At 41.9% G+C, this 18038-nt stretch overlaps 1 protein-coding gene across 17 annotated transcripts in view; it reads right to left on the bottom strand.

The window, feature by feature from the left end:
* Positions 1 to 18038, bottom strand: part of MARCHF10 (membrane associated ring-CH-type finger 10) — a 199793-nt gene that overhangs the window by 41985 nt on the left and 139770 nt on the right. For all 17 annotated transcript variants that reach the window (XM_023652261.2, XM_070227102.1, XM_070227103.1 and 14 more), the window contains one exon: positions 2099 to 2270. In XM_023652261.2, the coding sequence (XP_023508029.2) occupies positions 2099 to 2270 (172 nt within the window). The remainder of the gene's footprint in view (positions 1 to 2098; positions 2271 to 18038) is intronic.

Here is an 18038-nt window from a genome sequence, read left to right as displayed (position 1 = left end):
AAGTAAGAAACTATGAATTTACCTGGTGAATTGGATCAACATTTCCAGATAACTGAAGTCCCAAATCCTCTTTTTCTAGAATATTTATCTGAATTGTCACCACCCCTCAACTCAACTTTTCCTGAAGAGACTCAGCTTGAATTCTCACCATGTCTCTGAGCTCTCATTTTGCTATGCTAATTAAGGAACTCTGAGGGCATGTCTACACCACATGTAAAACGAATGGATCTTAACAACCATGGCTTTGCATTTAGCCAACTTCATGATCAACCCAGTTTGCTACACAACTGATTCGGCTTCTAAGCAACTGACATCAATCACCAGAACACCTACACTCGCTGGACAGCCAGGTCATCCTCCAGCTCAGGGCTGCACAGCTCTTGGTCATGGTCTAGGGCCATAATATGACAATAAGCTGGTTGGTTTTAAGGGTCTTTGCTACAAATAACATCCCTCATTGGATGAAATAGATATCTTGCTGCCAACTTCACTCTCTTGCCTAAACTTTGGTGTTTTCTAGTCTAGTAGTCTTCAAATTTGATGTTTTATAGAATATAAAGTGAATTAATTCTCCCTTTGTCAGTGTTGTAAGCTCCATACGGAGTTTTCTCAGTTGGAAAAACATCTGTATTAATCAGACAAACTATAATCATTGAGTGGGCCTAAACTGTTCATTTTAATGATTTTTCTCCACAGATGCCAAAGCACACTGTGCAAACAGCTACCTGGTTTTAGCGAGAAGGCTAAAAATTATATCGAGTGAATGGAGTTGCATTATTGAAACTTAAATTGATTTTTTTCTATTAAAAACATCCTCAATTCCATAAATTACAACATGTATTTTGAAATATTTGGGGGATATATTCTTCGTTGTGGGTCCTTCTAGTTGTGGCATGTGGGACGCTACCTCAGCGTGGTTTGATGAGCAGTGCCACGTTCGCGCCCAGGATTCGAACCAACGAAACACTGGTCTGCCTGCAGCGGAGCGCGTGAACTTAACCACTCGGCCACGGGGCCAGCCCCTCCCTATTTCATTCTTAAACAGCTGAATTAAAAACCTGATTCCTACTAAAAGTCTTCAAAATGAGAAATTTTTAACTACGATGATACTTTTCCCCTGATTAAATAAGGAAAAAGAGTTGGGGCTTTGCGTGAAAAAACATCCTTTCAGAAGTCAATTTGTTTTTTACTTCATTAACGCAATAAAATGTGGGTGGTTAATCTGAACAGGAGCCACTGTTTTCTAAAAATGCATTAAGACTTCACTGGACGGGTGGTTGCCTGACAGGAGCTGTTTAGGATTAGAAAGTAGTTGTGATTTGGATTTAAATGAATTGCACACTATTTACGAATTCTTGGGCAGTTAATCTGGATCATTTCCGTTCTACTGCAGGCAGAAGGCAGACCTTTCTGCCTAGTTACCCCAAAGTTGACGGCAGTTCCCAGAGGAGTCAAGTTCGTCCTACAGATGTTGGCTTTGATGGGGATGAGCCCGAGGGACTCTAAACTTTCAGCTGAATTTATCCCCTTTCTGGATACTATTAAATCACTCCTGCCTCAAGCAGAGGATGGGCCTTTGCTTCAAAGGCAGCTAAAGAGTGAATTATTTACCAAATTGCACAAAAGGGAGGATTTATCAAGCCCCCTTTCTCCCAAAGAGGACAACCCGAGGACTGGAGGACTTTATTACTCTCTTTCTCGGCTATAAATTCTGTCATTCAGATGCTTTTGAAAGCTTCTCTTCATGCTCTCTCTTGAGTCATAAAACTTGATACCTGGGGCCAAACGCCTTTATCGCCCCCAGAAGGGTGAGGAAGATAAAAAGGCAGCAATTCTGGGCGAGTGCCACACAAAGCCAATGATTGGGCAGAAAATGTGGGCAGTGGACACAGTTACTCTGCATAATTCACGCCTCCTTGACCTGATATTCTACTCTGAAATGAATTTTACCTTTTGCGTAAGATCCTCAGACCCTCCAAAACCTGAATGAGCCACTTGCAAAACGCTAGGCGTAACCAATGCCACCAATTTGATTGTTGTCATTACCTTCAATCCTGGGATTTGGGGTTTTGTAGATTTCAATAATCCAGCTGCTCACCTGGAGATGGTTTGCTGGGGACCACTTTCTCTGGTTTCCTTGCAGTCATGGTACTTTTATGTTTCTGCTTGACTGATGTTTGGTCAATCGCCGGCAGTCTGGAATCACACTTAACCACAGAATTCTTGGTAGATAATCTGGGTTCAGCTATAGGATCCTCCTCACCAGAACTCTACCGAAAATGAAAGGTGTCTGAGTATCAGTGGCCAAGTAGGTCATGTCTGCTGGGCAGAGGAAAAAGAGACGAGCCCAGTGCTGGGACAACACTGGAGCATCCTGCCGTGTATGCCCAGTACGCACTTTCATCAGTGAGATTTTGATGGTCTGGGTGTATCAATTTGGAAACAGCAAAGTTAATGAGTCTATTTTGTAGAACATTATAAAAAGAATGCACATCTATGAGTCCATCTTGTAGAACACTATGAAAAGGATGCATTTCTGACCCTTAAGTAATTTGATGACCAATAAACAGCTCATGTTAAAAGCTACGTGTGAAAGCAGGAGAAACAATCAGTGCTTTGAAACTTCTTGCTATTTGTTAATTGAACTACTTTGGGATGGGTGAGGAAAAATGTTTCTTATGTTAATCACATACTTGACAATGAAAAGGAAATTTAGAGAGTGTGTTGGGATGGAATAAATCAGACCTCAGTTTAATATTCTGAATTATTGGATGCAATGTAAGAGACTAGTTTTTTTTTAAAGCCCTCTACTTGTCAGGCTTCTGTAAAGAAGTCAGTATAAATCTATGCACAGACAAATCATGATTTCTGCAATGTCAGAATATCTCAACACAGACTTGCCCACACAATAAAAATTATCCAGGCATTCAATAGTTTTTACACTTTGCCACACTTACACTCACCGAAGAAATGATGAAAACAATATAAACGATCATGAGAAAACTGGTCTTGAAGGGTGATCTAAATCCTGGTTTACGCTTTGAGGCCTGGTGTTAGTACGATTTGCTAGGCAATACACTCTGCAACAAGACACTCCCCTTGCCTGAGGGGGTGGGCGTCACTGAATTCTCCTACATTGCGCATTAAGCCAGGATTGGAAAGTCCTCTGAAAATGCAGTCTTTTGCAGACACAGAATGCTAAGTCAGTGTCCCCCACAGCTCCCCAACTGTGGCAATTTGCATTGATCTTGCTCCTTGTTCTCGCTGACAGTTGTGGCATTTTCATTTCAAGGCTCCTGACTCAGGAAAATACTCTGAACAGCTTTGAATTATTGGGTGCAGCATAAGACAGACTAAACTCTGAAAAAGCCCCCGACTTGTCAGTCTCCTATACAGAAGTCTATGCAGATCTACAGGTGGACAGGCCATTCTTCTCCAAGATTACAGATCTTATTTTGAAATTTAGAGTCTGGATACAGCCTTCAAGCAAATAATTATTGTTTCTATTCATTTTCAGAAAACAGACCACCCTGAGATAGACAGGAAAACAGAAGGACAGAATGAACTGGCGGTTCTCCTTTTTTCCCTTTCGATTCTGGAATTTAATAGAAATCCTTGAAAATTCTTCTGAAATGTCAAGGATGAAACATTAGGCCATTTGTGAACATGAGATAGGCTCTCCATTCTCAGAGAAGGAAATGTGGGCAAATTTTAATTATGATGCCTACCATTGTCATAGGCAAGAAGAGCATCCGTGAGCAGGGGATAAAATTTCTTCCACAAACTGCCCAACACAAATAACTCATATTAGTGGGTGGAGGAGCCTGTTCACACAGAGATCTAGTCTTCAGCCAACAGAAAGGCAGGAAAGATGCTCTGGGCTAAGACTACCAGTATCCACGGTCACAGCATTAGGAGCAGGTGTCCACTACTATTGTTGGATGCACCTCCATCACCCCCAGCCAGGGCTAGAATTCTTTGCTTGTCCCAGGCAGTGGTGAGTTGGGAACAGTTGGTGAAGAGACTCTTTATTGGGTGGGTGTTAAGCCATGTTTATCCTTCCTTCATCCATTCATTAAACCTCAAGCCTTTATTAGCACCAAAGAGGTGAAAGAAAGCTTGGCCAATTAAACCCTGCCTATTATGTATGGAATTGTGCACCTGTGTTCCAAGTACATCCTTCTCTGTTTCCTGGTTCCATCAACCTTACTTCCAGTTGGTAATCATTCTTAAGAGTCCAGAAATTGCAGCTGGAAGTGGGTGTTTTGTCAGTTGGAAACTAAAGCCACAATGGCAAGAACTATAATAATTATGAATGTGCCACTGGATCTTTTCCTGCTTGCTTCATTGACTAATCTTAAGCAAATCACTTCAACTTTTTGTGTCTTTATTCATATCGTCTCATGAACTCAGCCATTCTCATCTATCCTCTCTCATGAAGACTCATATTATCCAGGGAGGATGAACTTTGGGTGGGAGAAGTTCTAACTCTTTCTGGCACCAAAATGTAGTATTTAAGACTCTGGAGCCCAGCTTCCTGGGGGTGACCTGGCTCTTTCATGTACTTATTGTGTGACGTAGGGTTAGTTTTTGTTAGTCCATCTCTCTGCATCTCAGATTTTCTCATCTATAAACTATAGTGTCTACCTTTTGATGGTTCTATGAGGATTAAAAGAGTTAAAATATGTTTATAGCACTTAGAACAGTGCCAGGCGCAAAGCAAGTACCATGTTAAGTGGTGGCTTTTGCAACTAGCCATTAATTCATGTTTAGCTATTTAAAAACTTAACTAGCTAACTAATGAACATTTACTACCCACTGTTGAAACCAAAACCAAAAGTCCCAATTGAAACTTCTTGGCTTCTTCCAAAGGCTGTATAATTTATGATAGTCTTATAAAAAGCCAGTTGAAATGTATCTAGTCTCAAGAAAATATGGTAACATTTTTTTTCAGACAGTGAAGCTCTAATTTGCAAATATTTAACAACATTTAGAAATTCTCAAACAATAATAATTAAATTATTGTGATTTAAAGTTGATTTAAGAACTATGTCTTTTCCTCTTGTAGTTTTGAACAGTAATTACAATTTTCATTTCTTTCCCCATATGTTCTTAAGTTGAAATGTCACGTGGAGGTGGAGGCAACAGAACATTGCTATTCCTTTGGGCAAAGAAAACCAGCTCTATCTTTCAAAATCAAAGCCTAAAACATAAAAAAAAAACCCCCACATAAACTAATAAAACCCAAACTACATGATACATGATTAGACTTGAAGTTCTCTATTGGTAATTTGATGAGCAAGTCCTAATAAAGCCATGTTAACTATAAGGTTATCAAAATTAATATTTCCTGGAGTAGTATTATTTTCGTACTTAACCTTTTCCAAAGATCCCCACCTTGCTCTGCTGGCATCACCCGTAATAGATATATTACTTGCCCAGGTCTAGGCTCTCTCCAAAGTTCAGAGAAAGACTCACACTGGGGGAAGCAGGGACTTAGATTATGGGTGTAAGAGGCGCTGGGCACTTAGTGACATTACAATGGTTTTAGTTAGGTCTCCTGGAAGATGGAGACCCCAGGGTTGCGAAGTGGGACACATTTCCTCAGGGATGTGAGAATGACTGGATTTTTCAACTGGGACCTAACAAGGTTGAGTCTGAAGCGGCAAGTTGACAATCAACAGAGATGATCAGAAGAGCAAGGAGACTAATGTAGTCAGGGACAGAAAAGATGAGGTCATTTTTCAACTCTTGTCATGTGGCTCATTTCCAAGACCCAGGAAATGGTTCTCCACTGGTATGTCACCTCCCTCCCTCCCCCAGGGTGTGCTACTGAATTCTGATTGATGTGTACAAAACCCATTTTTGCCACGTCTCATGTGATGGAAGGCTGAGCTGAGCGGATCTGATGACATAGTGTAGATCAGGGCACAACTTACTGTGAATAAGAGAGAAGAGGCAAAGAGTAGTGTCAGGCTGGTGCCGGAGAAAACTGTGTTTATTACATTGGAAATAAATGTATTCTCATGAGATTATGAAAGATGATCAAGGCAGTGAATCTTAACACTCAAATAGTAACAACATGGGAAGGGTGACCAAGGGACTGTGGGTGCAAATGAGTGTCTTCAGAGTGCTGTCCCCAAAGTCCACACTCAAATTTTGCCTCAAACACAAAAACTGCCTTAGGGAATTGAGGGCAGCTTGTATAAATAGCATGCTGGATAGGATGGATGCCTTCACGTATTCACGAAATACAAAGGTAGTATGTTCTACAGAGCGTGCTGCTGTATCACAAAGCAGGCTAGACTTTCTCTCGTCTAGAGAAAGCTCTAAGAGCAGCAAAAACCGTCACATGTTCAGGACAATTTTGAGCTCACCAGAATTATGAACTTGAACAACAATAAAGATCAGGGGTCGGTAACTGTTTTTGGATTTTTTTGAACAGGTACCACCTACCTGAATCAAACTGCTGCTTAACCCACTTGTCTCTCCCACCTGACACACAGCTGGCTGCCAGGTGGGGCTAGGCGAGAGCAGGATCCACAGGAGAAGCCCATGCTCTCCATTTTGCCACAAGATGCTTTTCGGAGTCAGCGGGGCTACCACGTGCATAAATATCATGGGCATCTGTCTCTGCCATTGACTTCTGTAGAGAACTCTCTCCTGCCTGTTGCCTTCTCTCCCATTCTCACGCTAGCAAGGAGCAACAGTGGCTTCAGTAATTAAAGTGTTCATAACATTTGATGACCACTGATTGGGTCTACTCTCTGAAGGAGAGACATGTGGGACTTTAGAACTGGCTTCATGCTTACTATCCACCCCACCATGGAATGGCCTTCGGGTGAAACTTAGGGCTGCGAGTTACCGAAATGGCGAACGTGACATGTTTTCTGACACTTGCTAGGTATTTCTTACAATGCAAATTAATCCCTGTGTACTGCAAAAATCACTGTCATTTTACATGGGTGGTGACCACACATTTTCATGCTTTGGGGGACAAGTGTGTATAGTGTTCTCTGGGATGGAGTTCTGTGTGGTGGGTAGTGTGTAAGGAAGTGGTATGTGGCCAGACAATTGTTGGATTTAAAAAATTTGACCACTAAAGCATAGTGTTTCATAGCACATCATGACTGCCCCCAATTGGGTATTTTCAGGTATGGTTTTGCTACAGTGTACTTCTTCATCCTTCATTTGAATTCATTTTAGCTGAGAGGAGCATCTGAGGAACACGAAAGACTTGGCCATCCAATGGAGATCATCCATGAAAATAGCTCCTACTCAAAATAACAGGTCATAAAACACGGGAATTAATTGAGAAGTATCATATGCACCTACTGTGCCTTCAACACCTTGTTAGACACTGTGAAGGAATATAAAAACAAGAAGCTACAATGGGAGAGACAAGATTTATACCATACTAGCAAAATGCAATCTAAGTGTTAATTAGGGGCTGGCCCCATGGCCGAGTGGTTAAGTTCGCACGCTCTGCTGCAGGCGGCCCAGTGTTTCGTTGGTTCAAATCCTGGGCGCAGACATGGCACTGCTCATGAAACCACGCTGAGGCGGCGTCCCACATGCCACAACTAGAAGGACCCACAACGAAGAATATACAACTATGTACTGGAGGGCTTTAGGGAGAAAAAGGAAAAAAATTAAAAATCTAAAAAAAAAAATAAATAAATAAATAAAGGAAAAAGGTGAGAAGTCAAGGGAGGCTTCATGAAGGAGGAGGTGTTTTCTGGGACCTGGGGGATGAGTAGGAACTGGCTTAGGCTGGAGGCAGCTGTGAGCCAAGGTCCGGATGGATTAGCAAGTGTGGCATGATTCTCAGACAGTGAGGCAAGGGGCCAGAGCAGAGGATGCGGGGAGAAGAGGAGGGAAATAAAGCTGGATGGCAGAGTGGGGTCAGATTGTGGGGGACTTTGAGATTCAAGCAAAGGATTGAGAGTCAATGTGATAGAGAATGGGGTCCAACTGAACCTTTCTGAGTAGAAAAATGATTAAAGTGGTATTTAAGATTATCTTGTATGTTTCTTTCAGAGGGAGCAAACAAAGCATCCTGTAAATTTGCAGGGAAATAATCTCTTTGTAGTTTCAATGGTTTATTTTATTTTTATTTTTTTAAAGATTTTATTTTTTTCGTTTTTCTCCCCAAAGCCCCCCGGTACATAGTTGTATATTCTTAGTTGTGGGTCCTTCTAGTTGTGGCATGTGGGACGCCGCCTCAGCGTGGTTTCATGAGCAATGCCATGTCCCCGCCCAGGATTCGAACTGACGAAACACCGGGCCGCCTGCAGCGGAGCATGCAAACTTAACCACTTGGCCACAGGGCCAGCCCTCAATGGTTTATTTTGGTAAAATGAAATTCTTTTCTTTATTACAAAAGAAATCTATGTTCATAAAGTAAAAATAAAGTCAAGCATAAAGAAAGAAAATTTCAAACATTCAAAACCGCATTAACCTTGAAATAAAAACTGCAAATAGCTCGGTCTGTGTTCTTTCAGACTCCTTTTTAATGACCGGGATGGAGACTACTAGCTTTCCACTGAAATCCCTTCTCAAGTGATGGGAGTCAAAGCTGGGACGTGGCCACCCACCTTGAGCTGAATGTCTCAGCCTCCTGTAACGAGGTGTGGCCTCCGGAGGAAAGTCTCCCCTGTGGGGTGTGAGCGGAAGTGAGTGGGACACTTGCTTCAGAAAGAATCTCTGACCCTGACTCAGCTGGGCGGGCACGTGTTAAAGACAACAGAACCATCAGCGGTCCGAGCCCCTGAAAGTCTGAGTGGAGGGGAGCTGCCTGCTGATCTGGTCCAGCCAACCTGGTCCATCACAGGTGCAAGAAATAAACTTCTAGCTTGTTTGACTCATCACACTTTTGGTCCCTTTGTTATGGCAGCTAACATTACTCTAACATATATGTTTATGTGTATGTATAAATATTATTTTTTTTTTGCAAAACTAGAATTGTACCTACATGCTGTTTCACTTAACAATACATTGCATCAATAGATACCTTTCCGTAATTCTTTCAATCTTATTTTGAAAAATTTCGCCTCTACAGAGAAGTTGAAAGAATAGTACAGATAACACTCATTACCCTTTACCTTGTCAATTTGCTTTCTCTCTCTCTATATATATTCTTTTTCTGAACAATTTCAAAGTGATTAGACTTCGTGATACTTCACCTAAATACTTCAATATGCATCTCCTATCAAAATAGACCTTCTCCTACAAAGCCACAATACCATTGACTCACCTAAGAAAATTTAATAGTTCCATAACATTACTTAATATATATATTATACTATACTATATATAGTAGTATATACTATAGTATACATAGTAATATACTATATACATATATATGTGTATATATATATATATACACAGCAGAGCATATTCCCAACAAATTGTCCCCAAAACATCATTTTAGCTGTTTGTATGATCTATGATCCAATCAAGGTCCGTGCACTGGATGCAGTTATAATGTCTCTTCAGTCTTTAGTTCTCTGTCTTTTTTGCTTTTTCATGACTTTTACTGTTTTGAAGAGTCCCAGCCTCACAGAAGGTCTTATGTTCTGAATTTGCTTGTTTCCTCATAATCAAATTCCGGTTAATCATTTTGGCAGGAATATTCCATAGATGGTGTGGTGTCTTTTACAACATCATGCCAGCGCCTAACAATGCTGTTTGCTCTTAGGGTGAGGTGGTGACTGCTAGATCTCTCCAGCGTAAGGGTACGTTCTCCCCCTTTGTAATTAGAAGGTCATCTACAGGGCAATTCTTTGACACTGAGTAAGCCATTCATAAACAACAATTTACTCAGTGATTTCAGTTATCTTTTGGTGTGCTTTGCCCAAATTGATAATTACACTGGGGTAGCAAAATGATGATTTTTGAAATTCTAGCGTTTCTTCTACAATTATTAGCTGACATTCTTCTCTAAAAAATGTTCCTTTCCCCCCAGTCTTTCTTACTTATTTATTTAGCATTGTGGTGTCAGGGGTATATTTTATTCAGTTATCTCACCACATCTTTATATGCTCAAATTGCACCAAAAATAGTGTGTAGGAGTCCATTCAAGTTGGCTCTTTGAGTATTTGAGCACTTCTTTGCTCTCTGATTCAATAAGATCTCATGGCTTCACCTTGCACTTTACCTGCCTCAGACCTGGAATCAGCTATTTCTCCGAAGTTCTGTTCCTTTTAGTTGACAATGTTATTTAGAATCAATATCTGCATGCTAGGTGTGTTCATTGCTACTGGAGTGACATTGTTCATAAGTCTTCTCAATGGAATTAATTAGAAACATGTAATTAAAAAATCATGAGTTCACAGCAATATTTTTAATTAAAATTTAACACTGTGTGAGGTTTTTCCTTCCTTTCTTTTATTTTATATTTCTATCTTTTTTCTCATATTTAAAATATTCCTTAATTATATTAATATATTTATTCATTTGTCTTACTCTGCAATAAACATGAAATAATTTTGGAATTACAATACAAATATTACTCTACGAAAAAACCCGCTCAGTAAGGTTTATTCTTTCTCAGCAGTTCTCTTTCATTTTAGAATATATTCTTCATTGTATGCATCTATCATAATTCTTTTTGTTGGTCATGTACATTGCTTCCAACTTTTTCCTGTGATAAATAGTGTTATGATGAATATTCTTATATATTTACGCACATCTTTAATTATCTCTTTAAGTTCCCCAAAGTGGGAATTTATATTAGTAGTTAAAAACATCACAAAGATTTAAAATTTTTTGTTCCCAGATTGTCCTCTAGGAATATTGTACCAATTCACGTTTTCAAATGCATGTGAGAATGCCAGTTTCTACATAACTTTTCCAACTATTATCTTTTTTAAAAAGTCTTTGTCATTTTGGGAGAAGATTATAATTTTAATTTGTAACTTGTAGTAACTTTAATTATTACACAGTTTATTTATCTCATCTATTTGGAATGTATATTCCACCTATTTCTAAAAGGATCTGAGATGACTTAAAAGTTGAACTCAAAACAGTTTAAACAAATGGAACAAGAAAAGGCAAAACCAATTTATGGTGAAAACACTTGGAACAGTGGTTGCCTCTGAGAGGGACAGAAATTGACTAGGAAGGGGCATGAGGAAATTCATGGGGTGATGGAAACTTGATGGGGGTTTGAGTTACAAGGTTATGTGCATTTGTCAAAACTCATTAAATATTACTCAAAATTTTTACAATTCACTGCAGATAACTTTTACCTCTAAAACAAAAACTGGAAAGAAATATGAACAATCAAAAGCACCAAAACCATAAACAAATATTCAACTCTAGGTGATGATGTACATGCTGAAGTTTTTAAGGGGGCAGCGTATTAATGTCTGCAACTTACTTTGAAATCCATCAAAACACAAAATGGATCAATGGATGGATAGATGGATAGATAAGTGATAAAGCAAACATAGAAAATGCCAACAACAGTAGAATCTCAGTAGTGGGTATATGGATATTCATTGTACAATTCTGTCAACTTTTCTATATGTTCTGAAGCTCTCAGAGTAAAATATGGGGGGGGAGGTGAAGCAGAAATATAGATATATAGATGTTGTAGAGCTGCTGGGATAAACTAGGCACTTTGTGGGAATGCTACTATTAATGAAATAAATGTCATTAGATTAAAAAATTGTTCCCTTCATGATATCATGTGGTAACATTGAGAGATCAATGATCAATACAGGAAAGTCAATGTAAGATCAATGTTAAAAGATACGTCTTATCTTACACTTGGTGCTCTATGATGAGCATAGAGCGATACTAACAGGGAACCTCCATGGAAAAGGTAATGTAACTACATATGTTGGGATATGAGAATGATGAGCAGAACAAAGACTTTGCCCCTCCAGAGCCTACAATCTAGGTGGGGAGGTAGATCATTTAATCAAATAATTATTAAATAAATGTAAAATTGTAAGTCATACATTTTTTAAAAAGGAAATTATGGCAGCCATAAGAAGCTAGGATAGAGGGGTCTGGATACAGTTGGGGGAAGAGGGTAATCAGGGAAAACCTCTCTGAGGAAGTGGGCTGAGATCTAAGACATGGTGGGAAGGTGGGGTGAGTGTTGCAAGAAGAGGGAACAGCATGTGCAAAGACTCTTAGCAGGAGGTGGCCTGGCATGTAAGAGGACCCAAAGCCAGTGTAGATGAAGCATAGAGCAGCTCCTGCAGGGCTTTGCTGGCTACATGATGGATTTGGGTCCCCATTCTAAAAGTCACAGAAAGGCACAGAAGGGGTTTAAGAAAGCAAGTAAAGTGATCCATCTGAGTTCCACTTAATATCACTCCACTTGTGGTGTGGAAAGTGGGATTTGGGGCAGGAGCGGAAGTGTGAAGACTTGTTCGGAGGCCTCTGCAGTAACTTAACTGGGTTAGCAGAGAAGAACACACAGATGGATCAGACAGATAGTGGAGAAGTAAAATCAATAGGACTTGGTAATGAATTGATTATGAGGGTAAGGAGGAGAGAAATACCACACAAAGGAAGAAAGAAGGGCCAGGTTGGGAACTTTAGCATTAAGCCTGTTGGGTTTGAGGTGTCTCTGAGACATTCCAGTAGAGATATTGAGTAAACAGTTGGATATTCAGACCTGGAGATCAAAAGTGGGATTTGGGTTGGAAAGGTAGATTTGTCGTTGGCAAATAATATCTTGACTTTGGCAGTTAAAATCTTGAGGACATAACCTAAGGAGAATGTACAGAGGAGACCTTTTTGGGGGTGGGGCATGAACTTGGATGGGAAAAAAATTACATCGTTATTTCTACTAACATCTAACTGAAATTTAAGCATATCTTTCATTTACAAATGCAGGCAACAAACCACAGAAGTATTAGCAGGACCTGTGATTTTGTCACCAGTAGAAATCACAGATATTTTCACATTTCATTAAATTAGTTGCGGATGTCTCAAAATACCCTTTACGCCTATCACTTGTTATTTAATGTGTTAATAAAGAAGCATGTATATTACCTAATGAGATTTCTAAAAATGTTTTGACGACTAAATCAATAAAAGTGTTTCCTTTGAAATCCTATGTATCTTATTTTATGCATTTGAAAATATTATTCTGAGAAGAGGATCTAGAGAGTTCACCATATTGCCAAAGAGGTCTGTGATACAAAAATAGGACAAAACCCCCAAGTGTAGAGTGAGAAGAGAGCCAAGCCTCGAGGAATTCCAGGACTCAGAGCCTGAGTGGAGGAGGATGAGAAGCAGAGAATGAGGAGCTGCCTCAGACACAAGGGAGGAAATCAGGAGAAGAATGTGGCTTTGCAGAGGCTCAGGGATGCAGTGTTTTGAGGATGGAGTAGCTGGGCGAGTCAGAGCTGCTGAGAGGTCAAGCGCGGTGAGGACTGGAAGAGACCTGCCGCATTCAGAGATTTGGAAGTCATCTGACGAAGAGCCGTTTCTGCGGAATGACGAGTGTGGAAGCCAGATTGGAGTGGGTTGAGGAGTGAGTAGGAGGTGGGGAAATGGAGTCAGTCAGTGTAAATAATTCTTCTGAGAACTTTGGCTGTGAAGGAGAAGAAACAAGAGGAAGGGATGTGGGATCAAGGGCTGTTCTGGGTTTTTTTTGGTAGGAGACCTCAGATCATGATTAAATGCTGAGGGGAGTGCTCTGAGAGTCAGAGATGCAAGCAGGGGAAGGATGACGGACGGAGGAATGGTCCTGAGGAGAGCAAGAGGGGGCTCCTAAGGACAGGTGGAGAGTGGGAATGAGGGGAGGGTGGTGCGGAAGGAAGCAAGTGGGTGGGCTGGGCAGCAGTGAGCTGAGGAAGCTTCCACCGGAGGACCACTACGGTGTAGGGCAGAAGAGAGGAGGGATTGAAGATTGGGGAAAGGGAAGAAGATTTGAAGTGGAAGAGAGAGTTGACCAGAGCAACTGGGCAGTATTAAGGAGTTCCAGGAGGTTGGTGGCTGTGACCTTTCAATGGAACCATTTTTCAAAGTTGGGTGATTTTTCTCCATAAGCAGCCAGTGGCCTGGGTTGTGGGTCCAGAGACCACAGATGGGTGAGATTTTGCCAGAGAGATGTGAAAAAAAGACTAAGGGTAAGGGAGTTATTAAGAGGATCAAGCACAGAACCTAGGCTGCTTAGGAAGGGAAAGTCAGTACAGAGGGGCAATGAGAGGGCAAAGGGAGAGGAACAAAGGGCCAGAGGTTCCTAAGAGGAGGAAAACATGTCGTCGTAGAGGTGGTTGAGCAGGAGAGCTGGGAGGCTGGTAAGGATTGGGCAGTTTTGGAGTTGGAGTCCTTTTGGTTGATGACACAGTCTAGGATGTGCCCTGATGGAGGGTGGTAGAATGGAATGGAGGAGGCCACTTACGATGCATCTGGAACTGAGAAGCCAGGGTGTGGCGGGATTATCCAGGTGGATGCTGAAGTCATCTCAAATTGTGGCAGGAGATCAGGAGATGGGATGGACAGAGACCAAGCCACTGCCAGTCTTCACTGAATAAGGGCGAGTGGCCAGGAGACTGAGGTGGATGAGGAGGGCAAGGACGGTGGAATAAAACAGCACGAGATTCAGCGGACTAGCGCTTCTAACAGAGCCTGGGGGGCAGTGGTCTGGGAGCAGCATGGGGCCCCCCACCCCACTCCACCTTCTGAGCCTGAGGAAGGGGTGCACGAGGGATATGAACAGCGCCCCCTAGGGAGGGAAACTGAAAAGAGGCCTGATGCACATTTCCCGTGCTGCAAGGATACTGGATGGCTCACCCCTTCCCAAATGAGCCCATCTTTCCTTGACTTAGGTTCTTCCTTCCACCTGTAATGTCCACCCTACCTCAGCTCCCCATCCCCACTTCCAGCTCCCCAGATCCTGCCCTCTGATCCACGATGCCTTAAGATCCAGCAGAAAATCTGTATCCTTTATGAAACCTTCCCAGTTTCCCCTTTGCCTTCTTGTTACACTCATCAGATACTGTCTCGAACTGTGGGCATTCACGTAACATCTTATTTCACCAGCACTGTGAACCAGGCAAGGGTTGGGGCTCGCATGTTTTATTCATTACTATCTCCCCACAGAACCTGACACAATGTCTTGGACACAAGCGATTTATAATTCCTTAATGAATAAAGCAACATAAAAACAAACCAAAAGAAGGTTTTAGAATGACATGTTGTATGTTATAAATTATATTATAAATTAGGTTTAATGCAGGTATGCACCTGAGTAATATTTTGCAACTGAAAAAACTTAAAATTTTTTAATTTAAAATTTTGACATCTGAATTTTAATTGGTTTTTAACAAGTTTTTTTGGTTTTAAAAATTAAAACCATTTTTTAACGGGGAGATTTTAATAAAATGTAGTAAACCGAAATACATAGCACTACATAAAATGAGGAAAAGCCACTTTATTATAATCTTCCCTCATGCAATTTCTGAGCTACTGAGTCCAATTAACACAGGGAACTCTTTGGGTCAGAGGCCACCAATTCTCGCGCCGACAATTTCACTGAGCTGGGATAACAATTGGTGTTTGTATCACCCAGCCGCGTGGCAGAATCACCCAGGTGGAAGGACTGACTCTAGGTTGTCTTGCTTATCTGCTGAAAAAGGCACGACAACATTCTGGAAGCAGCGGCAATTTAAACTGACAGTTGCCCCATTTTACTGCCATGGCCTATTTTAAAATTACCTAGTGGAATTCAGACAAAGCACAGAAATGAAGGAGAAATGAAGCATTGCTGGCTTTGCTCCATTAATGCTGTTAAAGGCTCTCTGGCACCTTGGTTTGCCCACAGAGGGGCATCCACACCAGGTATTCCAATCAATCTATAATCTAATCGTAAAAGAAATATCCAGTTCAGTCTGGTGAGTTATCTGGAAGAATATTCAACCACAAGATGATCTCTGTTACAAAGTACAAGTGAGCCCTGGGTCAGCTTTCGGCTGTTCGGACTTTCCTCTGTTCGTGGAGAGCTGCAACCCAGCCATTCTTATATCTTTGTGTTCTTGCCTAATTGTGACAAAAGCTCTTACCCAGAGCTTTAAGGAAGCCATCTGTCCCTTTGTAGAGTGGTATGCCAGGAAAAGAACACTCTCTTTAGCTGGTTACTCTGGTCACCACCAGTGTGGAGGTTTCCAAACGGTTGATTGTAACTGACTAACCTTCAAGCCCAAATTGGCCACTGCACATTGGCAGCCTCGCCAAACTCCCTGTCTCTCAATAATTTCAAGCCAGGTCAGGGAGCATTCTCCACTCCGAGTAACAGTATCCCCTTTCTTCTCGCACTCAGGGTGAGAATTCCTATTCTGGCTGTTACGGCTGTATCACTATGACTTCAACATACACACATCCCTGAAACATTCATTGAGCTCCTGTTATGCGGTTGACATTGGAAGTACAACAATAAACAGCACCTGCTCTTAAGCAGCTCCCAGACTATGGGAGGAGGCAGACAGGAAGATGGACCTCAAGGCTGACTTGAGCTTAGAGGGTGTTACGGGAATACAAAGAAGGGACCAGGACAGTCACCTGACCTCCAGGAGAAGCTCTGGAAACTCTTCCCAGGGAAGATCAAGGGCCTTGAGCACCTTGCTAAGATATTTGAACTTGGTCTCAAAGACAATGGGGAACCACTAAAAAATTTTTAGTAGTGGAGTAACATGATCCAATTTGCTTCTAGAGGGATCACTCTTTGTGCAGCCTGGAAGACTTGCTGGAAGGGGTGAGGGAAAGGCAAAATGACGGGGGAAATGAATCCTACAACAATTCAGGCAAAAAACCCCACAGGGCCCTGCAAAGGGAGGCGCTGGTGGACAGGTTCAAGAGAGAGGAGATAAGACAGTCCGGCTCCGGGGTCTGATTGCCGTGAACTGTGAGGAGAGCAGAAAGAGGAGGAGTCTAAGATAATTTCCAGAGTTCTGGCTTGAGGAGAAATCAATTCAGTCGAGGAACCAGTTTGAGGGGAGCAGATGATGCATTGAACATCTTGAGTGTGAGGCGCTCGTGGGACGTGCCACGGTGAACAGATCAACAGCTAAAATGGAAAAGAAGCTCAAATGAAAATTCCCACAGATCCTCCATCGTCAAACCGTGGGCTGCACATTCCCTCTCCATGACATTTCAGGCTTGAGATGCCATGCGCAGAGCTGCGTTATTACTCAGGTGCACCTCGAGGGTGCAGAGTCTGAGCTGGAGTCAAGAGGGCGGCTGTGACAAACACCACACCAGGTGTTAGAGATGACTCACGGCCTCCCAGGGTGGGGCCCTCTGGCAGTTAGAACTGGTGAGCGCATGTGTGACCTGCCTCGTCCGCACACAACTGCCTGGGGCCAGAAAGACAGGCGGCCCAACCCACAAGGAATCCGACAACGGACAAGTAGAAGTTAGAGAAAATTAAAAGCGTGACTCACGGAGCGCACATGCCATGTGCTAAGCTGTGGCTGCTTTCATGACACCGTTAAGGGTGTTGGTAGGTTGACATTGACAGATTAATGGGAGAACAACTCTCCGAGAGCCATTTGAAAGAGGAGAAGCTGAAGGTTTCACAGGCAGGGTAGGCTGAATAAATAGGTAATGAAAGGAGTCATGCAAATATACCAGGTCATAGAAAAACACAAAATGCAAATGGAGACAGCCTTCACGGACAGCTGAATCACCATCGGAGAGCTGACATTTGCAAGGAGCTGCAGTATGCAAAGCACTGAATTGTGGATTATGCAGGGCCAGTTTCTGGGAAACAAAATCCCTTTCTGGCCCATGGGGTCTTGTTTTGCCTTTTGGATTTGACCACAGTCTGGAGTTGCGCTGTCCTATAGAACTTCCTGCCATGATGGAAATGTTCTATATCTGCGTGGCACAGTGAGGCAGCCACGGACTGCATGTGGCTGCTGCGCATATGAAATGTGGCCAGTGAGACTACGGAACTGAATTTTTCATTTAATTTTAATTAATTCAAATTTAAAGTTAAATTGCCCCACGTGACTAGTGGCCACTGTATTGGACAGCACAGTTTTAGACTTCTGCTGCCCTCAGGTACA

Source organism: Equus caballus, chromosome 11, assembly GCF_041296265.1.
Source record: "Equus caballus isolate H_3958 breed thoroughbred chromosome 11, TB-T2T, whole genome shotgun sequence".
NCBI classification, from domain to species: domain Eukaryota; kingdom Metazoa; phylum Chordata; class Mammalia; order Perissodactyla; family Equidae; genus Equus; species Equus caballus.
The sequence above is the reverse complement of the archived record's forward strand: the minus strand, read 5'-3'. Positions and strand labels throughout refer to the sequence as shown.